The sequence below is a fragment of the Calidris pugnax genome, unplaced genomic scaffold (assembly GCF_001431845.1).
Source record: "Calidris pugnax isolate Ruff unplaced genomic scaffold, ASM143184v1 scaffold103, whole genome shotgun sequence".
NCBI classification, from domain to species: domain Eukaryota; kingdom Metazoa; phylum Chordata; class Aves; order Charadriiformes; family Scolopacidae; genus Calidris; species Calidris pugnax.
Genome location: NW_015090990.1, coordinates 3,933,256 through 3,961,039, shown reverse-complemented (window position 1 = coordinate 3,961,039; position 27,784 = coordinate 3,933,256). Strand labels below are relative to the sequence as shown.

Sequence of the window (27,784 nt, the reverse complement as noted above, 5' to 3'; positions counted from 1 at the left end):
TGTGACAGGTTTTCAGGCTTTTAGGCTCTGCATTCTGGTAGTAAAATGTAGCATATTAAAATAAGATTTTATTTGCCAGCCAGTCCTTTTCACAGTGTGAAAATAACAAGCTTGTAGACTTTGTGTTGTTAAAATTTTATTCCGAACTCTGGAGGAGTTTTGTGAACTTCTTTTTTTATTAACAAGAACTCTCTTCTCTAGCTTGATTTTTTAGCACGTTGTCTTCCTTTTTTAATTTCTTGTCCTTTTTTTTGAGAAGTCAAGAAACACCACCAGTTCGGGTGAATTATAAGAAGGTTGAAGCTGAGCTGTTTGGGGTTGGAACCAGTTTTTCCTCAGATGTGCAGTGGTCAGATCCAGCATTTTGGTCATACTGTTATGGAGGCACAAGTTAATGCTTGGTTCCAGCTTAGCATTTCCAAAAGCTTAGGGTAACTTTGTTTGTTTCATTTGGACCAGTGTATTTCATAACTCAAGAATTCTGTGTGTTATTAGTGTAAGAAAGGTTTGTCACAGTCCTGACCATGTGAAAAATGTGGAGAGCATCAGGACTTCCAGTTGGAGTCAGGAGCTTGAGAGCACTTCAACTTCTGGTACCTCATGGGATTGAGACTCGAGACCAGTCCCTGGTTATAGGTAGTTTGGTCTGCTCTGGCAAACTTCCTACTCAGGATAAATTTCTGCTTGTTGATGTTTCACACCCTGTAAAAACATATGCTGAACCCTGTTATACTCCCTTGGTTTTGAAAGATAATTTTCTTTCTAAAGTGAAAAAAAGTTATGGTCATTTAATCAAAGGAAGACAGTATCAAGCTTACTCAAAGCTACTTTTGATTTCAGACATTTTGTCTTTACTCACTTTCTTTTAAAATTTGATGCATATGTTGTTGCTAGTTATTGGCCTAATTTTCCAGGGCTGAGTGTTTATTTCATCCAGATTTACCCTATTTTCTTCCCATTTTTCTGTAGCAAACTTACCTTAAATGTACAGAGTATCTGTTGATGTTTCTCACATTTGATCTTCTGCTTCGTTAACCTCGTACTGTCATTCACGTTGAACTGCTGGTAGATTCTCAGGGAGTTTTGGCCTCGGGCACAGTTGTTTGCTTTTCTAAAGCTTTATGGTCTTATGTGTTATTACTGAGCTTTCATCTCATGTTGATTTTACGACTTGTGCATCAGATGAACTAGCCTTTAACGTTTTCTGTGGTTCTGCTGATTGCAGTTTTTGCAATATGTCCATATCAAGTTACCAGAAACCTGAACACTTTTTTCCCTACACTTCTGTCAACCTAAGACATAAAAAGTGCTAAGTGCTTTCTTCCCTTAGTGGGTCAACTATTCTTTTTTCCTAGTCAGCAGGCTATTACTGAGAAAAATATTTTATTGCAGAGGTCAGATTCTCTGGGCAGTTTTCCCCAATACTGAAATAAACGTTTTAAACATTTTCTTTCAACCAGCTTTTGAAACAGGTTGTGGGGCTGTCAGCTGCTTGATAATTGAATTGGAGGTTTCTGTGTGCAGAACTGACTGTATTTGAACTTTCTCCGGTTCTCTACACTTTAATTAGTGCATCGAAAGATATCAGTATAGTACTAAATCGAGCATTTGTCTTTACGGCTCTTGTAACAGGAGAGGATTGTACTTTTAAGAAGAGAATTGCTGTTAAGGCTACAGAACCTCGTAAAGAGCAGAAGGGCAGCTGTTTTGAATAAGGGTCTGTTCAGCCTCCTGTTCAGCCTCCCACAGGTGTCTGCAAGTGCTGTTTGGGGAAGAGCAGGACAGGACAAATATGGGTAAAGTTTCCCCCAATTTTCCCTTCACCCCCAACCATTCGGGGGATTTTCTAAGCCTTTTAAGATTTGTGTATCTAACAGCCCACACTGGGTATCCCCTCCAAGTGGTTGATGGTTCCCCCTTGAACTCATGTGAACTCTTTGCGTTCACAACATTACTCAGCGAGGAGATCTGCAAATCTGCTACTCCTTGACTGAAAAAACACAACCTTCTTTCCATGTTGAGCCTTCCTCTTGCTAGCTTAGCTTTGTTTGTTGTCCTCAAGGTCTTGTACCAAAGTAGTTGCCCACCTTCATGGCACTCATCATTTTGTAGACCTGTGTCATACCCTCCCTCAAGTATCTCCTTTTTCCAGGTTGAAGAGTCCCAGCCTGATCAGTTACTGCTTCTGTGGAAGCAGTGCCATACATTTCATCATCCTTGATGCCCTTCTTTTCTGTTTTTCTGAGATTGGGAATAGCAAAAAGTGAATTTAAAAGGACAGAGTAACCTTCTCTGTTCTTTCTCTCCTCACAATTCTTAAGGTTCAATTTGAATTTTTGACTAAGCTTAATCATCAGAACCCCCAAATCTCGTTCCTGCCTGCTGGGAGTGAGATAACTGTCCCTCATTTCATACATTAAATGATTGGGGATGCAGGGGAGGCCCCCATGTGCATCACTTCAACTGTACAGAATGCCATCTGCCATTTTATTGACTAGTTACTCAGCCTTTTAAATTTGGAATTTCTCAATCTGTGGTTGACCTCAATGCAAGCTTACCAGCCTCTAGTCACTCCAGAGTTTTGTTATTTTTTTAAAGTGAAAATTAGTGTCACGTTACTTTCCTCCAGTCTTTAGGCACCAAGAAAGCTTTAAGAAGAATATTATGCAGTGCCAGTCGCTCCGGATTAATGTTTCTGAGAGGCAAGGATGGTTGTGTTTGTCTCACTCGAATCAGTGCGTGCATTTATCACTCAAGAATTCCAGTGGAAGGGAACCAGACATTTGCTGTTTCTTACCTGCGTCCTCATAGAGGGTTTTTTAGTCAATTCTTGGCCCTCTCCCAGCCCCTTCTCCCTGAGTTTAAGTGCACATCAAAGCGAAGCAGCGTTGCTGTGTCCCCCATGGGACTGCCAGGAGCCCCCTGGGTCCCTGGGCTATGCAGAGCCCTCGGTGCCTGCCAACATGTTTTTCCCAGGGAGATGTCCCAGCTCATTGGTATGGAGATAGGGAAAGAGCCTCCTCACAGATGCTTACTTCTGTTTGCAAAGCAGAGGTCTAAGCCGTGCACGCGTGTTGTTCGGGTGGAACCACAGAAATTGATACTGCAGCTCCTTTTGCTTCTCTGCTTTTGTGCCATACGAAGGGCTGTGCCCAGCCATCTTCCATGCATCCAAGGAGGATGATAGCGAAAGGCAGCGGAGCTGTCAGCCCTCCTGATGGCAAACACAGTCTTAACTAGAAGCTGAAATTTGCTTCCCCAGAGTCAGCAGGGCTGAAGGATGTGCATAATGCTTGACTGCTGTCCCAAATAGCTCTGCAGCATCTTCTGCGTTTTATTGTACCTGAGGATGGAGAGTAGAAAAAGAGCTCATCTGTTTCTCATTTTTCTCCTTTTGCTGTTAACATCTCCATCCAGCAGTGTTTGATGGTGTGGGCCTGGGTGCTGTGAGGGCCTGCTCCCTCTTGTGCTGCTCTGTGAGCTCCCCTGCAAAGCAGCACCTCCCTCGCGGAAGAGGCAAAGTGAGATCGGCTGGTTCTCCTGTCTGTGTGTGCCTTCAGGCTTAGACAGAGATGGTTTATTATCTCTTCATTCTCTTGATTATTTAAAATACTCAACAGGAAGACCAGGCAGGTACCCCGCGTGTACTTACACAAGCAGAACTTGCACTGGTCCTGGTAGTGTCTTCTGGACACCCAGAGATGAATAATAAGAAATAAATGATTAAGAATAAGAAGAAATGAGGCGGGCTGACCACTGGCTCAGTTTTCTGGCTCATCTGATAAACCATGAAAATGTGTCATTTTAATTCTGCATTATTAGAGTTGGATAATTTTTAATTTAATTTTTTTTTTTAATTTATTTGGAAGTTCTATTTGAAAATGAGAAAGGGAGCTGAGAAAAGGTAAATAACTAGAGTGCATTGCTGTGTGAAAGGCCAGCAATTTCTGGAATAAGTATTTCTGTTTACAGTTGAAGACAAAGGGCAGCTGTAATCCTTTTTTATAACAACTTAACTGAATCTGACAGTGTTTGCCCTGCACTTCAGGTATTAGATATCAGCAATGAGTTACCACAAGTGGAAACCAACAAGTGTTACTACACGCTTCATGCAAAGAGGTGCCTGTCAGAGGGGCCTGGCGTTCCTGCCCAGAACTCAGCCAGTAAAACAATATTCAAAGTATAAAATTGAAACAAAAGTAGTATGCGGGGAGAGTACCTTAAGTGTTGCCTGCATTTTTGTCATAGCCATTAAAGATGTTAGTGTGTGTGTGTGTGTGTTAAGCCAGTTTTTGCAAAATTTAAGTATTTAAACTATAAACTTTTGTTAATTTTACCCATGTGTTCAGTGACCTTGAGGGTAATTACTCTTGAACCACGGTAGAAAGAAAAAGGACTATAGGGTTGTCAGTGATGATCAGACAGAAGGTACAAAAGGGGATCAAGCTTTTTAACAACTATCTAATAATTAATAATCTATAAAATAATGTTCATTTCTTTTAAGGGATGGGAAAGACATGGTGGATATTGTTACAAAATCGACAGTACCCCTCGAAGTTTTGAACATGCTTCCAGTGGTTATTTCTGCCCATCTGCACTTGTATCAGTAACAAACAGGTAGTTAATCCTATTAGACAGCGTGAAGATACCTCTAACAAGAGCTATTCTAACTTTAGAAAGTGTTGCATGGCAAAAGGTATTACCATTATGAAATAATACTCGTATGAGAGGCAAGCATAATTACTAACATTGGCTAAAATCAAAGGTGTGTTTTGCTTTATTTTTTTAATTGAAAATAAATTTAGTAAAAAGCAATTGTTAGGCTAATAAACTCTTACAGCAATGTGCACACATGTAAACATGCAGGAATCTAAACAAAAGGCTTTCTACAGAGGTATGTAACATCTTTGAGAAACTTTATTAGCATACTTGGGAACTATACTGAAAAATGAAAATTTATTTAATTTTTCTAATAAAAATATATTTTAATCCAAATCAATTAATGTTTATAGATGTTTCTATTCGTGTATGCATACATGAGTTCTTAGCAAATAGGGGGAGAGAGTAAATGTTTGAAAGCATTTGAAGCCTGTCTTCCCTTGCTTTGTTCCTGTTTACCTGTATTCCAGCTTCAGCAAAGGCTTTTTCCTCTGCAGATGTCCAGATGCCTGGGTTTTCTCTGATCTCTTTGTGATTTACCCTATATGTTAGATTCCCATTAAAGTTTATGACCTACTGATAGATATATTACATAAATACTTCAATGTCCATGTAGTTATTTAAAAAAAAAATAAATTTTTAAAAAGTGTAGGGAGGAAATTTCCCCTCCCTTTAGGATGGGAGAAGTACTGTGAACACCAGCAATCAGATGAAGGATAGCTAGAAATTTTAGGAAAACATGGGCTACCCCATATAGGGATTGTCATCGATGGGAATTTGGGCTGCCGGGTGGTTTTAGGATTGTGCGCAGTGCGTACAGCGCTGTACTGCAGTGTGACAGTGATCCTCACAGGGAGAATAAAGGACAAATTCTCACAGCTGAGCATTTGCAGCTCAAAGGGAGCTGAGGGCACGCTGCACAGCACTGGAAGCCTGTCTTCTGTCTTTTTTTCTGCTTATTTCTCTTTACTTGATTTTTGTTAGGTGTAGCCGTAGCTGTTCATTATGTTAGTTCCCAGTTCTGTTGTTGGAGTGGCAAAGGAAGCTAAGGAAGCTTGTTATTAGTTTAGCTTTTTTTTTTTTTTTTAATTATGGCTGAGGTTTGTTGTTCTGGTGTGAAAAATGCAAAAGCTTTTCATTGTATTGATTCTAAAATATTCATTAAAAAGTAGGTTGTAGAGGACAGAGAGTTGATATAAAAAGAGAACATGCAGAGGAAATGAAAATTAAATGAAAGTTCTCACTCTCAGTGTTACAGATATATTCATTTTTTTTTACATTAATGTCATTCTTACGATATTTAGCTATTCTTTTCACAATATGCAAGACCAAGAAGTTGTATAAATCTTTATGAAACTGGGAATTTACTTTGCTGTATATATTTGCATAGGAAGCTGATTAAATGTGCTCATAAACTAAAGCATTTTTAGTATAATGCTGTACCAATTATATCTGAATAAATGACATTTGAGTGGCAAATGGGTTACTATATGCAACAACTATTACTTGCAAAAAGGTGTAAATCTCTCATTTAGCTTCAGTGAGGAGATTAAGGAAGGGAAAAGTAATTCCTTCTGTAGTGAGATCAGCTTGTGCTTTGAGCCCTTCAGTTCTGTTTTCTCAGTGCTGTTCTAATAGGATACTTTTGTGCAGAGCTTTTTCTTTCCTTTCTTCTGTAGCTTTTTCAGACCCCACTATTTTTTCTCCTTCATACAAGGAGTGTCTTATTTTTATCTGTGCATCATTAATATATTCTGTCTTTACGTTGTCTAGTATAAGCATTGAGTTTATAAAATCTTTATCTAGTGTTTTTCTGATGTGCCCAAATGCTGGGGGTGGGGTGGGGGGAGTGGGAAAAATTATGGTTTATACTACAGACTTGTGCTGGAAGTTCCCCACACCATTCTGTAAAGAAAATTAAGTTCCTCTTACATATTTTTCTCTTCTTGCATAACTTAAATCATTTCATGAGAGCTGTTCACTGAAGTACCAGTTGACCTATGTTATTCTAATAAGCTTTTTTGTCTTGATTATTTTATTAAGGTTTGAACAAGCTTTTATCAACAGCATGATCCGTAGCATGGTAAAATCTGAGAGAACTTATTTTTGGATAGGATTGCAAGACCTTAACAACACGGGAGAATACTTTTGGCTCAGTGCAGGGGGGAGGAATCTCTCTGTAAGCTACGCAAACTGGAACCAGTACCAGCCACGTGAGTAACATGCTGATAAACACGCCCCTTTAGTTTGCAGATACTTGGTTTGCTTGCTTGATTTTTGTTTGTTTTATATTAATCCAAAGTAAAACATTCCGAGAAAACAAAACAAAACAAAAAAAGAAGATAAGTACTTATTCATCTTTTGAAACATAAACCTCTTAGCAATACCTGAGAATAGAGAGGTAATAATAAAGACACTCCATTTTGGTAATCACTTCTGAGTTTTGGACTCTTTATATTTATTGCTTTGCTACTGCAGTTTGCAAAAGTACTTTCTGAAACTGCATTTCATCTCCTGCATTTTGTGAGAGGAATCCTTCGTCATGGTTCATTTTACGAGCTCAGGTCAGCCAAAGAGGCTTATAAACTAGTCGCTGCCCATAGAATTTGCTACTGTTGTGAGTTCATCGAGGTTTTATCCTGAACCTGATGCCAATAAAAGAGTCGCTTCACCAAAAATTCACAAAATTCAAGTGCTTTATTCTGATACTCAACACTTCCATGTCTAGGTCATTCTGGAGGCTGCGTGGCTATGCGAGGGCAGCACCCTGTTGGTTATTGGGAGGTGAAAAGCTGTAAGAACTTCAAAGCAATGTCATTGTGCAAACAGAAAATCAATTCTTATGAAGAACCTGAACTTAGTTTTCAAAAACATTTGAGTTCCTGCTATTTTGGATGGGAGTCAGAAGCTAATCTACTCAGCTGCTACAAGGTACATGACGAATGTGCTCTGAATTTTTCTGATTCTACATGGATTTAGGAATATGGTGTTCCTAAAATATTTTTTATAAATCATTATTTCTTTTACTCAACAAACAAAAGTCAATTGTTACCATCCTTCCCTGTGTTTTACTGCGAGTGAAAGTCATATGACTTCAATCAGAACTATACTTGGGATATACATGGCTTTATTGTAGGAAAACCTGCAAATAATATTTGATTTTTGTGGTTTTCTGAAACAACTGCTATCCAAAATCAACTACATTTATGACAGTGTTTATTTTATTGCAGATATTCCACAATGAGAAAGTTCTGATGAGAAGAACATGGGAAGAAGCAGAAGCACTGTGCCAAGATTTTGGAGCACATCTTGCTAGTTTTAGCCATATCTACGAAGAGACATTTTTAAACAATTTATTATATACAATTTTTGATAGGTAAATATAGTTTTTTTTAACACCAAAAAGATTTATTTTAATCATACTAATATGTAAAAATAATCTACAATTTAGGTTCTTCCATCCTCTTCACCTAGTGGCTGAAGAAGTCTCTACTCTTGACTAACATGAACTTAGAAATGCATAAAAAGAAGTGTATTAGCAACACTGTAATGTGATTCGTTTTGAATATGATCTCTGTAGTAGATGTTGAGCAACTGTTAATGGCAAGGTGACCAGGTGACCTCTTGGTCTAGTGGGAGGTGTCCCTGCCCAGGGCAGGGGGTTTGGAACTTGATGATCTTTAAGGTCCCTTCCAACTGTAACCATTTTATGATTCTATGATATTCTTGTGAGTTAACAAACCCGTTGAAATGGAAGTTTGGCAATTTTAATCTTATTTTAACTGGTTTGATCTTTAAAGATACAATTTAGCATTTTGGTAGGAAAATCGGAGTTTACATAAGTATACTAACAAGTAAAGAAATCTGTTACAGAATGATATGTTGAATTTAAAAAAATGCATATGGGTATGTGTGCTACTTAAAAAATAATCTATTTAATAGCTACAGGAAAAGTGCATGAGAAGTGTTACTTCCTTTGTTTCCCTCATAGAACAGAAGAAAGGCAGTTCTGGATTGGATTTAATAAAAGAAACCCGCTTTCTGGAGGGACGTGGCAGTGGTCTGACAGAACACCTGTAACTATCTGTATACTACATATTTTAGTAACTTTTCAAGTCATATCTGAGCATATAATAAATAAGCCTTGTGAGTGAACATTGGCCAGGAAAACTGTTTGTTTTTCATGTCTACCTACTTCAAATAATTGTTACAAGGGGGTCAATAGTACACTACTATTACAATAGCAGCCTGTGCAGCTGCAAAAGGAATTTGGTAGGGTTATAAAGGTTTGCAGATGCGTGCTGTCCTGCAAAGCACTTTGTGGTTAACCCAGGACCAGGTACGTGCGGAGTGAGCATGTGTGTGTATACATATATATATATATATATGTATGGATATACATTGGAAAGCCTTAGAGCTGTGCTTACACGCTTCATTTGTTCTGTGGCCGTTAGGTTTGCACCTGCATTCAGAGGTCTTTCCTTTTTTAATATTGCTTTTGATTTTGCATACTTGAAGACACTGGTGCCACGTGCCACACTAATGGTTAGTACCTGAGATTTAACATCGAATAACTGAAGAAGGGTCAGCTTTTAAAATCTAACTGGCTTTCACCCCGAAAGAACAGCACCATTTAAATAATTTCAGAATGCAACTGTAAAAGTCAATCATGCAATGTGTTGAACCAAAGCAAAGGCTGAGGTGGGGGTAACCACTGCTAATCATGTCAAAAAATCATTAGGTTTCATAGCTGTTCAATAATTTTTATGAAGGAGGAGTCTGATATAAAATGGGAAATTTGAACAGGACATTGTGAGATTATGGACCCTATTTTCTGGATTTTACCACCCTAATTGAGGTGGTCCTCTAGTTATTACTTATAATGTTCTTACCTTACATCTCCAAATCTTTTCTTTTTCTCCATAATGAGATTTGGAAATGCTTCCTCTTGCATTGGTGGTTAAAGATAATGAATGTGCTGTTTTCAGGTTGTATCTTCATTTTTGGAAAGCAAGTATGTTGAAGATGACTCAAGAAACTGTGGTGTGTTCAAAGTAAATACAACGGTCTTTCCAGCACACTGCAATGAAAAGCGTGAATGGATATGTAAAATACCAAAAGGTGAAATTTTAATTAAAATATACATTGTCTATTATACTCATTATTTGCAATTCAGGAGAGACAAGGAAACAAAATATCTAAAAGCCTGCTTTTTAGCCACATCTGGACTTCATTGCATGAAACCGTGGTAAAGCTATATGTGTCCATTAGGGTTTGTTGGCCAGTTAACAAGTCTAATATGTGCACTCAGTTTCAAAATGCATAGCAATGATTAGCATTTAGGAAGTTTATGAAATAAAGTTCTTGTTCATAAAGGATACTAAAAATGTTGTTTAGTAAATGCGGCAATTATTTTATTTTATTCCATTCCATGTTTAACTCCTTTTTTTATTTTTCCTGAACGAGAATAGCAATATTCTTTATTATTTTGATTAAATCCTTATCATGCAGAGAAAGCAATTTCAATGAAATCTCTCTCTTCATTCTTAATCAACAATGTTTTAATTTATTTATGTATTTTTGCAGGTGTTAAACCAAAGAATCCGCCTTGGTACATAGCGGGTATGAAAACATTTTCTTTTTTTTCACATCTTAAAACAATATAATTTAAGCCATTGATAAAAAACTAACTAAAATGTTCTAAGTTAAAAATTTACATTAAGGAACTTTGTAAGAACTTGTTGCTACAGATCAAAATCTGCCACTCTTTTGTTTAGGAACACTGAAATATCAGACACTACTCGGGTTAGGTAAGGGAATGTTGCCAGTAATAAGCACAGGAGTTTGAAACCTCTCCATCAGGTTAAAACTGACTTTTTGCAAAGGCTGAGCGACCCTGTTACCATTACTGCAGTATCACAGGATAGAATATAAACCCAAAATTTACTCATTGCTTTTTTGTTGGTTTTTTTTTTCATAATTTGATATGTCAAATATTGTTCTGCTGTGGCATATCTGTCCTGTGACGCATGGCTCAAGGCAGGCCACGGGTGTAACAAAGAATGAGACTTGAAATTAGTTTTTCCCCCTGCACAGCACTGACTCTCCTGCTTGTTTTCTAGAACTGCCATGGTTGTATTATCAAGGAGCAGAATATCTTTTCCACGTCAGTCCTACAGACTGGGAAACCTATGAGTTTGTCTGTAGCTGGCTACGTAGTGGAATGGCAACAATACATTCTTCTGCTGAACAAGCCTTTATTCTAAATAAAATTAAGAAGGTAAGAAAAACTACCCCTTTGGAAAAAAATAAACCCTCATGCAGTAACTGGTTGTTTTCTGCTGCATCTTTTGGAATATCTGGCTGCCTGTTGCTCCGAGAAGGGTCTGAAAGACATTTTACTTCAGAAATAATTCTTTTGCCGTCTTTATTTCCCACATCCCTCCCTGAAGCACTATTTAGCTAGAGAAATCATTTCAGAATCTGCAGCATAATTTCTGCTAATGAACAGATCGGTTAGTCTGCCTCAAAAGACCCAAGAGGAGCAAAGACCAGCTTCCTATCCCAAAGTTATGAAAATAAGGGTAAAGAGAAAGGTTTGTGTTGCATGTGGTGTGCGTCCTTCTCTGTTTCTTCTTCTTTAACCACCCCTTCATGACCAAGGAGACCCATCATGGTTCCTCAGGTGTTCACACAGTGGGTCTGCATCTACCATGATGTCTCCTGATCCCACACAGTTCCATTCCACGGTTAACATTCCATTCCCATTCAGCAACTCACAGCTGCTCATCAGAGGCAATACCGAGGGACATTTCAGTGGGTGCACTAGCATGACATGGGCAGCAAGTCCAGATGTTTGAAATGGTCTTCATAGTTTAAACCTTCAATGTGATGATTTGAAAGGTTACTCCTGGAGAGAACTGGCCAAAAATGAAGAATTACCAATTTCTCTGCGCCTTAATGAAATCTAGAACTCTAAACCATAGAGGTGGGTGCTTATCACCATGGAAAATAATTACCTTTTCCTCTGTGTACACTTGGCAACATGCCCACGTGTCCACACATTTGTATGATGTCTCCTGAATTAAACCCCTTTGTGACTATGGATATTTATATACAAAAAAAAGACATAAGCGTCTAAATTCCCTCCTCTGGATGAAAGCAGAATTTCTGTAGAAGGACTCAGATGTAACAAAAAGATTTGAAGCTGAGAAATAGCTGCAGAAGCAGATGAATTCCTGAGAAACTACGTCTGGGTTTTTTAAGTGTTGTCAGTAAAAGCAAAATAAAGAAAATACGAAAGAAAAAAAAAAAAGAATAAAAATAATCTGTCTGCCTTACTGAGCGCAAAATTATATGTCTGTAGTGTAAAGGATATCATAGCATAATCTTTAAAAAAACCAAGTTCTTGGTAGAGAAGCTCTCAACCAACACTAGTTTTGCTTGCACTGTGTACAGTTCTCTACTTTTAATAGAAAGCATAAGTAGAATTGTATTAAGATGGGGTTTCTGAGTTTCTGAGGAATTATGCATCATTTCTATCTGCTATTTAAGAAATTTTGTCTGGAAAGCATCTCTAGGAATCTCTTGTATATGAAGTCAGTAAATGTTCATAGAAAACATTTTGGAAACATTAAGAAGGAACCAGCAGTATATTAATGCTGAAAGGAAATACTTGCTATTGTCTATTTTTAGTAGTTGGGGAAAAACAAATTGTAGCCTAAGACTACAGTCCTTTGCAAGCCAGATAGGCTGTAAATTCCTAAAACGGAAAATTCCTAGTTTTACAGAAGATACACCAGCAATCCAGTGGAAAATCATGCTCTACTTACATGAATAACCTTACTGAAGTGACATAAATTAATATGGGCAGGATTTAGCACCTGTTCTTCCCATTGGAACCCAGTGGAGATGCTATCCATCTGAATACAAACAGCCTGATTTTAGGGGTTTGATAGACGGCAACAACAATTAAACACGTGGGAAATTATTTTTATTTTTTTTTTATAGCTATCGAATAATGATGTTCACTGGTGGATTGGATTGCATGCAGAAAACTTCAGCAATGAATTTCGGTAAGAATACCTGCACTTCTGCTGAGGGTTGTACTTGACATGCCCGTTCACAGGCTGCCGTGCAGTCTGATGGGCTAAAACAGCTTGATGACTGAGTGGGATATTCAAGAGACAACTTCAGTTCTCATGTAAATACCATTCAGAATATATTACCCTTAGTTTCTTTTCATGTTACAGTATTTCTTCTAAAAGGGGTTTAAAATATAAAAGCCGAAGATACGAATATCAACCGTGGTGGTGGTTGTTGGCTTTTTTTAAAGCTTAGTTAATAAAGGGGCACTTTCTATCCTGAATCTGCTTACAAACACTTTTAATGGAGGTTATATTTTGCAGTAAAGCTAGGAAAAAGTGTAACTCACTCTTAACATTTCTATGCAGCTGGAAGGATGAATCACCAGTAACATACCAGAACTGGAATGAAGGGAGGGAGAGAGATCTGCAGACACCAGGAAAAAGATGCGGCTTCATTTCATCACAAACAGGTTTATTTCGTGTTTCCTTTTGTTGCAGGAGTTGTGACTTGATTCTGTTGTTGGCCAAAGGAGTTTTAGTTTTTAATTGCTTTAATGGTTTTAAATGCAATCCCTATTACATGGTCCTGTATTACATAGTCCTTTTACATGGTTATAATTTGCATAACTACCTTCATGGCTAAGAAAATAATATTAAAATATCATGAATATGCTCAGAGACTAGGTTGTAGGATTTAAAAGTATATTAATAGTTCCAGTACTCAAATATCAAAATATAAAGATTTCAGTGATACTGAATCTTTAGTTTTGCTTAAGAATCTGTTATGTGGCACAGCAAAAATGTTAATGTATTGCTGGTTGTCACAGTCAGTTTTCTCATAACCAAATGAACCAGATGGACAAGCAATAATTTTTCCTACGTTTATAAACTGTTTTTCTGTCAGCACACAACTTTATATACTCAGGTTTCTAGCTTGCTTTTGCTCCCGTAGCCAATCTGGTGAGAGATTTTTGGATACCATGGTTTTGGTGCTAGCCTTTATACCACCATCACATAGCTCTATACTTTGCTTGAGTAATAAAAAAAAAATTACATTGCTACTGTTCCAGTGATTTCTGTCATCTCTCAGTCTCTGTTTTCTGAAGATCTGCAACTCATATGATAAAGTAAACATGTCAGGTTCCGTGAAAAGAAAAAATACCCAGCTTTGGATTTGTGACTTAAAAAAAAAAAAAAAAGCTAAAATTTTTAAAAATTTTAAAAAATTTCTTTTTATCCACACATAATCTCAGGGTTTTGATTCATGACTTTTCAATGCTTGAGTTTTATGTTACTATAGTTAGTATCAGATAAAAGGAAGGGACACCCACCTTCCCCCATCAGCTGGCCAGCAGATGGGAGCTGGTCAAGTTGTTGAGTGTACTCTGTTCCACTGAAAAATGTATTTTCAGGTCAGCGTGTATTCAGCAGGTCAGCAGTTTATGTCAGTACTTGGATCTTGCCAACAATTTTCAATGTAAGGAAGTCAAACTATTTTATCTGGAAGGCATCATTTCTATACCTTTCCTATTTTTTATTTTTTTTTTGCATAATGAGTATTTTTTTATAGACATGATGATAGAGGCATATGTTATGTGACTCAGTGTAGAGGAATTGCTTTCACTTAATAAAATAGAAGTGGGAATAAAAGTATGAGTCCCATGGATGATCAAATCCACTGCAATATGGTACGTCCAAATATATTTGATGCAGAATCTTGTTTTACTTAATGACTAAAGGATTCACTTCTTAACAATATCTAAGCTAGCTAAGAAAAAACCCTTTCTGATTCTTAAGCCAACGTTGAACTGTGATTTTTTTCTTTTTACACAGGACTCTGGGGTGATGAAAACTGTACTGTCTCTCTTCCTTGTATTTGTAAGCGTAAATTTGCATGGAAAATAGAGAAAGAGATTCCAAAAGACCAAAACCAACAAGGAATATGTCCCAAAGGCTGGTTGCACTTTGGATTCAAAGTAAAACATTTTTTCTGTTTGATAATTCAAAATGCATTCTGCACTTATGACAGAAATTGGATTTCTTAAGGATTATTTTATATTTGAAGATTTCTTACTTTTTGAAAGCAGAGCCTTTAGGTTTATAACTACTGACAGGTTTACAGCTATTAAGTAGCTTTGCACACAGAAGTTGTCTTAATTAGACGTCAAAAATTTTACTTTAGTTGAAGGAGATGAATACTCATATATGCAAAAGCTATCTAAGTGTATTTGTGCTCTTGCTGTAAAAAGCCTGTTCCATCCTCTCTTTTCCACTTATGACAATTCCAAGAGTCTTTTATGGTCTCAAAACAGATCTCTGACCCCTGGTTGTGCTAAATAGTCCCAAACTGCTGCCATCCTCCAAAAGATGCTGTTTCAAATAGGGCTCATCAAAGATAATTATAAACCAAAGTCTATTTGCAATTGAAGGTTGAAAGGCAATGATTTCATCAGGCTTCTCTGAAATACATACATTCCATAATAGCAGCATGCATTGAGGTGGCTGGATTTATCCTGGTGCTAAACTACAGGGACTACCAGAATAAATTTAACCCAGATTGTGTTTGTCTTTAAACAACTGATTTGAATCCAAGCCTGATTGCGGCTGAACACTGAGACCAAGCATGTTGGAGAAGCCTGTTGCAGGACAGAAACTAATGAAATACTTAGTTTTCAGTAACAGCATGTGAAATATTTTAGTGATAACTCTTAGTGATTGATAAATGGTTTTTAAACTGAAGATAAAACAAGCTTTTTTTTTTTTTTTTTTTTTTTTTTTTTTTTTTTTTTTTTTTTTTTTTTTTTTTTTTTTTTTTTTTTTTAAACAGTGTTTTTTGATACAAATTCCAAAGGATCCAGAGCATCTGAGAACCTGGTATTCTGCACAAGAGTTCTGCAGTAGCTATGATGCGTCACTCGCTTCCCTTGAAGATGAACTGGAACAAGGTAGAGTACTTGAAAATATTGTTAAATAAATAAAATTTCATCTTCATTAGGTAGGATGCTGTAGTAAAGTTTTGTCTTGGATACAGATTTAGGAAAAAGGATCCCTCAGATCCTACTCATGGTTTCACCGCTTTAAACAAATTAGTGTTTCTCTTTCCCTATTTCCTAAAATGTAAAGATTCAAATATCTACTGAGCTATATGACAATTACGTTTTGAGGAGAAATTATAAGTTCTTTTATGCTTATTACCAAGGATTAGAAATACAAAAAACATTATGGAATACCCATTTAAAAATTTGCTATGTAAAATTTCTAATTTATGAACGCAGCACCACATTGTTATAAAAGCAATTTAATTTTTATCCATTAATAGTACTTAAAATCTGAACTATAGTATACCGCATAAGCATACCACTAGGCTGGAACTGTCAGAGAAATAAATGCCAGCACATTTGTAAACATTTATAGTCCATATTCATAATAATCTGTGGTTGAGTTTCATACATTTGTAAAAACACTTATTTTGGAGGTGGGAGGAATCTCTGCAGTGAAGACAGCCAATGAAATCTTACTTCCAACTAAAACTGAAAAAAGCTTTTTCAGTGGGACAGTACCCTGAACTAATACTTCAGGTGTTAAAGCTGCTTGAAAACTTGTTAATTAATGGGCTAGATCCTGACCCAACTGAAGCTGATCAGTTTAACTGAATTTATAGTTAGGTCACACTGAAATGCAGCTCATGGTCTTACTTTCTAGTAGCTATGTAATGACATTGATTAGTAATTTAATTTTTCACTGCTTTAGTATGGTGGAAGAGACTTCATCTGTCCCTAAGGGGTTACCAGTTATTTATATTTTATTCCTGTTTCATTTTTCTAGCTTTCATAACAATGAATCTATTTGGACGGAAAACTAGTGTTTGGATAGGTTTCCAGAGTGACGATTACGAAAAATGGATGAGTGAAAAGCCTCCAGTGTATTCCAACTGGTCTCCAGTTGAAGTAGTGGATGTGAGTCTTTCCAGGGGGGTTGAGGACACTGGGAAGATGTTTTATCCATAAAAATAATGACTACCACAAAAACAGTTGCTTGTTCCAGCAACTTAGTCTTCTCTTAATTTTTGCAACTTCAAACAACTGTGGGCACAGATTTATAGGCATAACTACAGGTAGGAAAAAAGGCACTATTGAGAGAGTTATTTATGTTATTTGTGTCTGTAGTCACATTCTCTTGCAATTGCTTTCAAGCACCAAAGTTTGAATTATAGGGTGAGTGTCATATGCTGGGTCTGAGCAAAGTTTAGGAATAAGGTTATGAATTTCATATTTTAATATATTGTTTTACACTACGTTAGTCCATATTGGGCTCAGCATTTTAGTTTGTTCAGTGAAAACTTGTGACATTTTTATTGTTTCAAATTGTATTTATAGAAGTGTTCATTTTTCTACCTAATTATTTATAAAAGTGACTTTCAGATAATTGTTCTTCTAAATTTAATGTAATCATTCTTATGCATTGTTTTTACACAGTGTCTTTTTTTAATTAATACAAGGTTCTGTGTTGATTGCAGAGACAGCGTTATAACAGTGCAAACTTTCAAGAACAACTTCCACTATGTACATTGGTATCAAATAACCCTAATTTTCATTTTACGGGAAAATGGTACTTAGAAAACTGTCAGAAAAATTATGGGTTTATCTGCCAGAAGACTCAGGGTAAGGTTTTCTTTTGCTTTGCTTCTGTTCTCTTTTCTATATTTCTATATTGAATTCATCTGACTTTATTCTCATCTGGAAGCATCTCGTTAGAGGTATCTGTAAAGCCAGGAACAGAAAAGATTTCTCAGATAGTTCTACTCTGACATTTAGACAGACTAGCTCTACAGTATTTAATAAATCAATGGTGTGATGTAGAAGTAATTTATGAAAAAATATTTTGCTACTTCATTTTCTTCCTAACTTTGAGCTTTCTGTTGCATATCTAAGATTCAGGAATAGAGATTAAATTTCATGTTTTCTGCTGTTGCAATCAGAGTAACAGCAGAAATTACAAAAAGCAAAACAGGGTAATTTTGATAAAAATATGATTAAAAAAAATATAAATTTTAGGGGGTGGGACTTGCAATTTTAAATCAGAATAGGCTCTAGAAAATGTATTTCTGTGAGCAGTGCAGACCGACTGGCCAATCAAATCAGTAGTTTGGCTTTTGTTTTCACCCTTTAATTCTGTCCCCATAAAGCTGACTTGCCAGAAGCACGGAGCTTTTGCAGGGAGCACACATTGTTTGGTTTCCTCAAGCCACATTCCGTAGCGTTGCCTGTTGGCTCGGGAGCCGCTGGCGTCCCTCCACAGGGCACTCGGGTGGCTTCGGAGCCCGTCCCCGGGCTGCAACAACCTGCCAGAGCTTGGTACCAAAATAGACCAGCAGCAAATTATTAACCCTAAAGCAAAGGGAGGGCTGCAATCCGAGACCTGTAAGGAGTGTCCTTGGGTCCTGCACTACGGTGGGGGTGGTTTTAGATGGCTCGACTTTATATATCACCTCTCAGTTAAGGCCTGGGTCTAAAGAGACAAGGCTCTCTTGCTGGCTGCCTCGGGGGTGAGGGAGAGCAAGTCGAGAAGTAGAATAAACAAATACAAGCTTTGGGCAGTGCTCACATGTGGCTCTAGCAAACCGTAGCTGTATTTGACATCATTTATTATGGACTGCAGTTGCGGGCATTGCTGGAGTAATCCTGCATGTAGTGTAGAAAAAATAAATAAATGCGTTTTCCTGCTGGTTTGTTTCATTTACCTCCCGAATGTTTGTATTTTAACCCCTTGCTGCTGCTTCAGACAGATGGAGAAGGCATTAAAAGGCAGGAAAGAAAACTTGGTGCCTTGGGGCGGCCAGGCTGCAGGGTGCTGGGTGGTGTTGGGGCTGTGATGGGTGCTCAGGAGCCTCCCCACGAAGGGAAGAAAGGTGAAGCAAGGCAGCCTCTTGCTGGTGGTAGTGAACTGCTAGATTTGCTCAAATGTCCAGACAGATGTGGTCAATTCCTGGTGCTTTGCTTCTGCCACCTCGTCTGCATCCCGTCTCCCCTTTTTTGAGTTATTTTCTGTAGGAGACTAAAGTGAAATAAACCAGCAGGAGATCTGAACTGGGCTCTGATCTCTTAGTGATGCTGGAGTTAGGATTGTGTCAGCGTTTTACTGCATTGCCTGCCTTTTCTTGCTTTAGGCAGTGCCACAGACTGACAGCTGGAAAAAAATAGAGTGCTTCAGTTAGCTCAAGAACAGAACTTCTTCTTGCTTAGAAATTTCTAATTTTAAATTATTTGTGAATGACAAATAATAAATCAGTTTACTATTTTAAGATGCCTGTTAACACTCCTCTTCCATTAGTCATAAAGGGAACCAAGTCTAAAAACACTCCACCTCGTAGCAAAGCAACCACTTCATTTGTAATCACAGAGCAGCTTTACAGACAGAAGTAATTAATCCAAACTGACAAACAGGATTAAAACTGAGGCATTGCTTTATTTTTATAGTCCTGTTTAAACTGTATTGTGGGCATTCATACACATTAGCTAAGGCATTTGCCTCCTGTAGAAAAGTCAGCACAGCAGCATTGCAGTCAGGGCTGGAGCAGAATGGTCTCTGTCTCCTGTTTTTTGTTTGTTTGTTTGTTTTTTTGTCATGGGAGATTCTCTTTATTTCTTAAAACTAAGAAGTCTGATTCTTTCTTTCATTTTTTTTTTGGACATTGCTGTGTTAGTTTATCATCAAAAAGAGATTTAAGTCTCCATGCATAGAGGATTTCTCTTTAAGTGTCAGTACTCCAATCTTCCCTACATTGGCTCATGGGTAATAAAGATGAGCTTAAGAAATTCCCAAGCACTTACTTGTGTCATGAACCACAGTTTGTCATCCTCTCGGTTGTGCAAGAACAAGTATTTGTGAGGCCAGGCTTTCTGCTGTAAACTGATCATGGAAATTATTAAAAATAACGGGTGAAAAAAGAGGTAATGTAAATTACATGCAAGGTATCTAGGGTAAGAGCACTCTGCAGCCAGTCCCTTGGGATATGCCCAGATACCAGGTGATTTCTTACTGACCAAGGAGCCAGTCAATGGAACTAACTCCATCCAGGGTTTTTTTTTTTTTTTTTTTTGGGTTATGCATTGAACTCATAAACCCCTGTGATGTTTTGTGCTGTGATGGAATTTTAGATACTGTTCTAGTAGCCATCCTCTTTTTCTTTTTGAAGTTCACAGCACCTTCCTGAAGCCAAGAAGTTTGTAAGTTTTAGATTTGTTTTTAAGGATGGTTCTGATGTTTTAGGAGCTGTTCTGCTATGTGCGAGCCGTCTGTTGTGAAAAATAAATAAATCCTTTCTTTCTGTTTATAACAGACACATCCAGACATGTCATCAATGCATCGGACATGTACCCTGTGCCAGATACTTTAGAATATGGAAACAGAACATATAAGCTAATACGTGGGAATTTTACGTGGTCTTCAGCTTTAAAAACCTGCATGGCAAACGGGGCGGAGTTGGTCAGCATTACCAACCAGTACCACCAGGCTTTCCTCACGGTCATCGTGAACCGGCTGGGATTCAACCACTGGATCGGGCTGTTCACTTCGGATGTACGTACTGGGCTCCCTGCCTATGAACATGATGCTGCAAAGGAGTTTTTTCCAGTAACAAGGCAATGAGCTGTGCCGTTCTTTTGAAGTCACAGGGAAGTTTGCATCTGGAAATGAAACCTGGGAAAGCTTGAGCCCTAACCATTTCTTTGCAATGCAATATATAAATCTAATGAGAGCTCGTTTGGTGCAATAATTAATGATAACTAAAAGCCACAGAAAACATTTAAAAACACACAGAAAATCTCTTGTAGTGTCAACATTGAAATGATGTTGTTTCATGTGTAGTTGCGCAATGGTCCAAATAACCACCTGCTGAAAACAGCAGGTTAGATGTAGTTTGTGGTCTCCCAGAAGTGAGTTGGGAGGATACTTGGATCTGCCTTTTGTAGATCCTTCTGGATCTATCCAGCCTTCGGAGACGTCAGACGTTCTGTAACATCTGGTGTAGATGCCACCAGAAGAAGATGAGCTTTTATAGTGCTAAAGCATATCAGAAAGATAATTTAAAATTTGTTTTGGCAGAATGGGCTTAACTTTGAATGGTCGGATGGGACTAGGTCTTTGTTTACCTTCTGGGAAGATGACGAGTCCCAGGCCTTTGGCAGCTGCGTTTACATTGATACTTCGGGGCACTGGAGGAGTGCTAACTGTGAGCGAGTTCTGCAAGGAGCAGTTTGCCACGTGCCATCTAGTAAGTCAAGAGTGAAATTTTATATTAAATCTTTGCAGCTGCAAATGTGTGTCTTGACAGTGGAAGTATGTGAAAGGAAATTAATTAGAGGTTAAGCAATGATGATAGTGTTATTTAAAACTGAAGTATATTGCTGGCATTTCCTTGCTGTATCTCCTATTTGCATAACCATTTTTTCCCCATAAAATATTGGCCATCAGGTCTGGTCCATAGGAGAATGGGAAGAGAACCTTCATAATAGAAAAGAAACAGTAAAATTACTTACCCTGTCTCTTAGGTGAATGCTGAAAAATGATGATTGCTAATAACCTAGCTCGAATGGAAATAAATTCCATTTGCTGCAATTAACTGTGGGATGGGAGAAGGGAAGCATTTAGACCAAAGTGAAAAATTACAGTCGCATCTTCGCTGATTGCACAGAAAAGATTTTGCAGACTTCTTCATAAAGATATTTTCCTGTATCCTAAAATATATTGTGTTTCCTGCAATGTTCTGTCAATTATCTGGACTTCATTTGAATCCAGAATTCAGGTCTGGATCTCCATTCAGTCCAGGACTGCAGAGTCTTTGGCAGCATCCAGTTCTCAAAATAGTTCCTATGCGGTGGTATTGATCACCAGGGGTTTGCCTACAGCTTATTATAGCTTTTGGATCTGTTGAGAAGAAAGCCATTTTGGACTTCTTTAAGACCAAAATGATTCTTTAGTATGGTTTTTTGTTGTTTTGAAGCTGACTAGTTTTCTAATTTGTCAAGTTACGCAATCTTATATAGCCTAAAGTTTACTTCAGTTTTACAAAATGCGTTTTGTAGCAAAGCAGGAGGCATGTGAGACCGTAGGTAACGTAGCTGAATCTGCAGCACTGCCAAAAAGGTGATGCTGGGTATCGCCAAGCGAGCTTGTAGAGTCGCCCTGAGTCAGAGTCTGGGACTCTTTGCCGCGGCACGTTGCAGGCTGGAGAGGCTGGAAACTTTCCTCTGCCCGATGGTATTTGGCAGCTGTCCTCTTTGCGGCTCAGTGGGGAGAAACGCCGCAGCCCTTGGAAATCCCCAGCCCTCTGGGAGACACTGGGCAGCCCCCGGGGCTCTGACGACGTGCCCGGAGTCTGCTCACAACTCCCTCTGCGCGTCGGTACTGGTTAGATTGTCCTGATGCTGCTCTTGCAACGGGTTTGATCAGAAATAAAACCAGCCTTACTCTTTTAATACAAATATATGCAACCACTAGATTTCCACTTTGAAAAATAGAGGCATAACGCAATAGCGTGCTTATTAGCGTTACTCCAAAACAGCGTGTGGAATGTTATATTAATGTGTATGTTGTTGTGCCAATAAAGCTGTGCTGTTATTTCTATCACAGAAAAGAAACTCCCTGCCTATAAAGGCTTATGTTCAGAAAAAACTGTTCCCTGGATCAAATTCAAAAGCAGTTGCTACAGCTTTTCCACAGTTCTGCAGGGCACAAGTTTTGATACTGCATATGAAGTCTGCAGAAATCAAGGTAAGTGGTTATTTTGTTGCTGCAGAATTTCATTGTGATATCTTAAAAGAACCCACGTATTTTCTGAAATGACAGAGATCAGGGCACGTGTTTTCTCTGGTTCAAGATAATGATAGCGCAGCTCATAAGCCAACTATGAAACTGGAGGGAACAAGAGATCGAAAAAATGTTCCTTTCCACGAGAAAATATTGATTTCTGGAATAACACATAAAATGAATTTTTCCTCCTTCAAACTTGTTTTACAATAATGTGAGAACAGTTTTATATCAGTCTAAGCATTTTCACATTAATTGCAAATTTAAGAACTTACAATGTATAACCAGACTTTTCAAGCTTTTCAAATAAGGCCTGTAATATTAACCTTTTGAAACGCAGTGTTATGTTTTAATGGTGTGGATTGTTTGAAAATTTGTTCTGTGTTTAATCTGTAGGATCAAATCTTCTAACTATTCAAGATGAAGAAGAAAATGCCTTCATTTTGGAAGAATTGCGTGGTTTTGGTTATTCTGTGCAAATGGTTTGGTTGAACATCCTGCTTGTTACAGACAGTAAGTTTTGGGTGGAAGAGAACTGCATGTAAGAAGCTGGTTTGGGTTTTGGTTATTTTAATGCTGGTGTCACCATCTTCCAAAACACTATTATCTTTTGAGATTATTTTTTTTTTTGCTGCTTTTTTGCTGATGTAGTAAAACCAGTCAAGCTTTCTGTAATCATTACTTATTAGTTTTCTGACTACTCAATATGTATGTGTGTACATCAACACCTTTGTTTTCTTCTTAAAGAAGCACTACAGTCTTTCTTCTATGTCAACTACATAGGATGTTTTTAAGTGCTTCAAAACAACGACGAAAAAAAGTAATAGAGTCCCAAACAGATAAAATCTTGGCAGTATTTTTTTTCATGTGAGGGTAAGTCCAACTATAACTGAAATATTTATCAAAATACTATGTATTTGTAATTTCTGCCCTTAGATGAGACAGTCTCCTGGTTTGATGGTTCTCCCTTAAATTATTCTAACTGGGGCATCAGGGAGCCTGAATTTGAGCATCTCAAAGGGAATTCCTGTATCAGCCTGAGGACTACAGATGGAGTCTGGAAATTATCCCCATGCAGAGAAAAAAAGGGATTTATATGTAAAATGGATGCAGGTATGTGCTTCCATTAAAGAAAGCAGTTGTGTCCTTATAACCATTGCTTTACATGGTCCTTGTTGCTTGCTTACTTCCTCTTAGTTTTCATTTAAATAATTCTGTCCCTTGATATTAGAAAAAATAGCTGTAAAAAACCCAACCAGCCAGGGTAACCTCCTTTTGAGGAACCTGGGCAGCTGTTGCGTTGTTGCTGACTGCGGTGGACTTTCTGTTGTGTGGGTGATCATGTGCTGAGCATCAGGCTGAGCTCCACAGAGCCTGTAGGATGGGCAGGCACAGCGTGGGGGAGAGGCATGGGCACCACAGCTGTAGGAACATGGGTCTGTGAGAGCTGAAGGGTTTCCAGAGCCCACCCAAAGTGCCCAGGTCACCGTTGGGCATTAATCTGATTAATGATTAATCGACCACTCCACGGTTCTGCTCATGCATTTCTGCTTTAAAAAGTGGATAAATATGGCTGCTCATCCTTGCACAGATGTCAGTTAATATATTCCGCCAAATTTAAGCGATTTTTAGATAACAGATTAGGTCATGTTTAATTTGGCCACTTGGAAATCCCATTCATCTGAGTCAAATTAAACAAAGAACAGCCTGCTCTCTTACGGTTTTAGATAGATTGTCTTCTCAGTATCAGTTTTACACTGAGTATATATAGTAACTTTTGTTAGCTCTGTGGGTAATTTTATGACAGTTCTGGATTCTCTTTCAGATATCAATGCAACAGAACCCTCTGAAAAAGGTAAGTTGCTTCTGTTCTTTCTTAATTTTTTTAATAAGGAATAATACATTTTGAGCTGATGTTTTGTAAGGTAACATTTCACTGCTCAACCTGTAATTTAAAATGAGTGACATTCAAGGAGTAATAATATGTTTTCCATAAAACATCTATACGTTTATATTTAAAATTATCTGTAATTATAGGTATATTGGCTTAATAACTATTTCTGTCCTTCCCTTTCAGCATCATACCACGGGCTCGTAGCTCTGGCTGTTCTTGTGACATTGGTGATGCTGGCTGCCATTTCCCTTTTTCTGTGGTGCCTGTACAAACAGAATAACCAACTCTTCCGCAGGATACTGTGGGTCAGAAATGCCTATTTGCCGCAGATTAACGCTGACGTTCCTGCTTTGGAAGAAAGCATCCTCATTTCTGATTTTGAGAGAAGTGACAATTAACTTGGTCAGCAGCAGCAAGCGGTCACGTCTTCTGTACGTCATGGAGTTTCACACAGTGGTTTTCTCATTCCTGGGAGTCTTTCCAGGTGCCCATAACCAGAGAAACCCTCGCAGCCATCGGTGTGAACACCGTAGGGGCTCCCCACCTTGGAGAGCTTTTGCTTTGTGGCAGGATGAGGTGAGAGTGCAAGTCAGAACCACGGCTCCTTTGGGACAAGCCAGGAACTGAAAATCCTCCCACAGCATAAACCTCCAGCCGCTGGCGTGGAGCAGTTGTGTCTGAGGCCCCAGAGCCGCGGGCATTTTTCATGCAACTTTTTCCTTTGGGAACTTTTGGGCTTTTGTGTTTTGTTTTTATGCGTCGCAGAATCTGCTTGTGAGCCATTACTAAAATTTAGCCTTGAATTTCAGAACTCTGAAACATATTCCAAGGATAATGGGGTAGATTTTTTTTTCTTAACAGCCATGCCTTCTGCAAAAGGAACAGTTACTTTCCAGACAGTGGATTCTTGCCAGGTGGATTTCCAAGCTTGCAGAGAGATGAAGTCACTTTTGACTTGGGAGCGCCAGAGTTTTAGTGGTTTTGCCTGTGATGCCTAGTTCATGTTATAAAATGAATTAGTCTAGAGATATAATGGCGTATGGGCTTTGTCATCCTGAAGTTAATATATTCATTTGAAGTATGTCCAGCGTCCTGCTAAAGATTTAACAATCTGATCTCTCACCTAGGTTATTTCAGAAATGGAATCGCATCCTTCTTTTAAAGACATTTTTGGGCAATATCTGTTTGAAGAAAAAAAACCCTGTTATAATTGTAGTAATAAATTGCTTTACTGTTCACCTACAGTATTTCTGCAAGCAGTATTCATGTATGCTCTTCTGAGACCCTGCTCTCAAAAGCTGAGGACGATAGGTGAGGGAGCCACGTTGCTGCTCCCAAAGGGTGCTATAGTCCTATACCCCTTTGTAGCAGGCCCTCAGAAGGACACTTTTCACTTTCAGTGTTCGTACTAAGGTGCTAATGAAGGAGATAAATTGTGCAGACCAGCTGGTCTCTAGGCTGATGGTTGTGTAGGACCCAGCTCAGGCCTCTTCACTACCTCAGTTACAGCGGCCCAGGAGAGCAACACTTTCTCCGTGGGACTCCTGCCACCCTAAACCTGTCCTCCACCCACCTCTCTGAAAATACCTGGAAGGTTTTCAGGGATTTTATTTTTTGTTTTTATTGCACTGTGGAAAAACAAATGGTTAGTCATGAAAAGTTACTTCAGAATGGATTTACTGTGCCTTCAGTCATCTCTAAAAGCTGCTGCAAAGAGCTGCATTTATTGTTGGGTTTGTTGGTTTGTTTGTTTTAAGATGACTCATTCTAACAATTTCGCAAGAGCCCTAAGATGGAGGTGCGTTCCTCAGAATTAAGCAAGCAGCTAAGGCCAACAGAAATGTTTTGACACAGTGTTTGTGCACATGCACAGGAATGTATGACTGCCTTTTAGTTAGATTTCACATGGCCAAGTCTAGAAATAAAAATTGCTTGTTCATGTCATAATTATGTACAGGGCTATTTTTAAAAATCATTTAGTACATAGAATATTTCAGTGCTGGTTTACAGAACCATTTAAAAATGTTGTCAAAGAGGCTGCAGACTGTTTTGATCCTAGTATCATTTTCAACTTACTGTTTTTGAGAAGTTTTATGGGTGTACCTATCACAAATTCTTAATCTGAGATTTTTCCATCATCTAAAGTATAAATAGCTTTTCTGTGTATGTTTTATCTAATGGTTTGACCCCATACACTAGTCATGAGTAATGTTGTAGAAGTTTGGTTTTAGTCCTCTAGATTTATCAATGGGACTGATTTTGTGTGAAGTTTGTGGACTGCAACTTTTGAGTATATTTGCCAGATAATCTGCTGTTCATATATGTGAACTGTGATAGCTTCTTTACTGCCAAAAGAAAAGAAGAAAAAAAGGTTGGGACCATCTCTCCCTTCCCCCTGAGAATTTCAACTATTTAAACTACAGTTGGAGGAACTTAAACCAACAAATACCCTTTGTCACATTCACTGACAAGGGCGTAGATGCTGCTTTCTTACAGCACAGCGTGCAGAATGGCTCTCAGGATGGCTTTTGTTTGCAGGAGTAAGCTCTGTCATCTCTGAGGACATGTATTTATCAGGCTGCAATGCCATTACTAGTTATGCAGACTCTGGTCAGATTTGATGTGGTTAATGAAGGTATATATTTTTTTCACAAAACTTGACATAGGCATTTTATCAATTTTCCTTGAGATATGTTGTAATCATTTAAATATGTGTGAAGGGCAGCGCTGTAACAAATAACCCTAACCTCTAAATAGGGATCGTTAATTAACATCAACTGTGATGTAGATGATCTTGCATTAAGGGAAAAATAGTTTAAGCAGTGTTTTCTTCCTACTTTGAAGTGGTTTTAAGGGAAAAGATATTCCCTCAAATATTTATTTTAAAATCTTTCATCATTTAGCTTTTTTAATTGCAGGTATTATTCACTCAAAATGTAATCAATGATTGCTTTCTAGTCTTCACTCTGGATTTTGTTACCCATGGCTTTCGTTTGTTTTCCCTTAATCAGAGGTCTCCTATACTGTTCCTGATCAGAGTATGTGGTGACTATGTTTTTACTGCTGCCTTTGATGATACTGGAAGTGAGATTCACTGTATTATTTCAACTGGAAGATTAAAGCGTGAATAATAATTTTCTGTGCTCTAACTTTTCTTGGATCTTTCCCCAGCTTTAATTGGCTGCCAGGCTTTAGGGCCTTGTAACAGAAGTCCCCGGGCTTCACGCTGGGTCATTCTGGGTAGGAGAGGGACAGCGTGCACCAGCTGCCTCTCTGGCTACGTGGCTGGACCTAGACCTGGGCACTGCAGATGTCTCCACACACGTGGTGGCCCCAG

General features: G+C 38.2%; 1 protein-coding gene across 1 annotated transcript in view; it reads left to right on the top strand.

The window, feature by feature from the left end:
* Positions 1–27,581, top strand: part of PLA2R1 (phospholipase A2 receptor 1) — a 38,319-nt gene extending 10,738 nt beyond the window's left edge. Inside the window, exons 9-29 of the mRNA XM_014954686.1 lie at positions 4,505–4,617; positions 6,703–6,872; positions 7,388–7,590; positions 7,890–8,035; positions 8,651–8,735; positions 9,648–9,780; positions 10,246–10,281; positions 10,782–10,939; positions 12,670–12,734; positions 13,113–13,216; positions 14,580–14,722; positions 15,574–15,691; positions 16,572–16,702; positions 17,263–17,407; positions 20,086–20,324; positions 20,850–21,018; positions 22,377–22,517; positions 22,950–23,066; positions 23,490–23,666; positions 24,379–24,408; positions 24,631–27,581. Coding sequence (XP_014810172.1) covers positions 4,505–4,617; positions 6,703–6,872; positions 7,388–7,590; positions 7,890–8,035; positions 8,651–8,735; positions 9,648–9,780; positions 10,246–10,281; positions 10,782–10,939; positions 12,670–12,734; positions 13,113–13,216; positions 14,580–14,722; positions 15,574–15,691; positions 16,572–16,702; positions 17,263–17,407; positions 20,086–20,324; positions 20,850–21,018; positions 22,377–22,517; positions 22,950–23,066; positions 23,490–23,666; positions 24,379–24,408; positions 24,631–24,845 — 2,838 coding nt within the window. The 3' untranslated portion in view covers positions 24,846–27,581. The remainder of the gene's footprint in view (positions 1–4,504; positions 4,618–6,702; positions 6,873–7,387; positions 7,591–7,889; positions 8,036–8,650; positions 8,736–9,647; positions 9,781–10,245; positions 10,282–10,781; positions 10,940–12,669; positions 12,735–13,112; positions 13,217–14,579; positions 14,723–15,573; positions 15,692–16,571; positions 16,703–17,262; positions 17,408–20,085; positions 20,325–20,849; positions 21,019–22,376; positions 22,518–22,949; positions 23,067–23,489; positions 23,667–24,378; positions 24,409–24,630) is intronic.
* Positions 27,582–27,784: the final 203 nt, after the last annotated feature.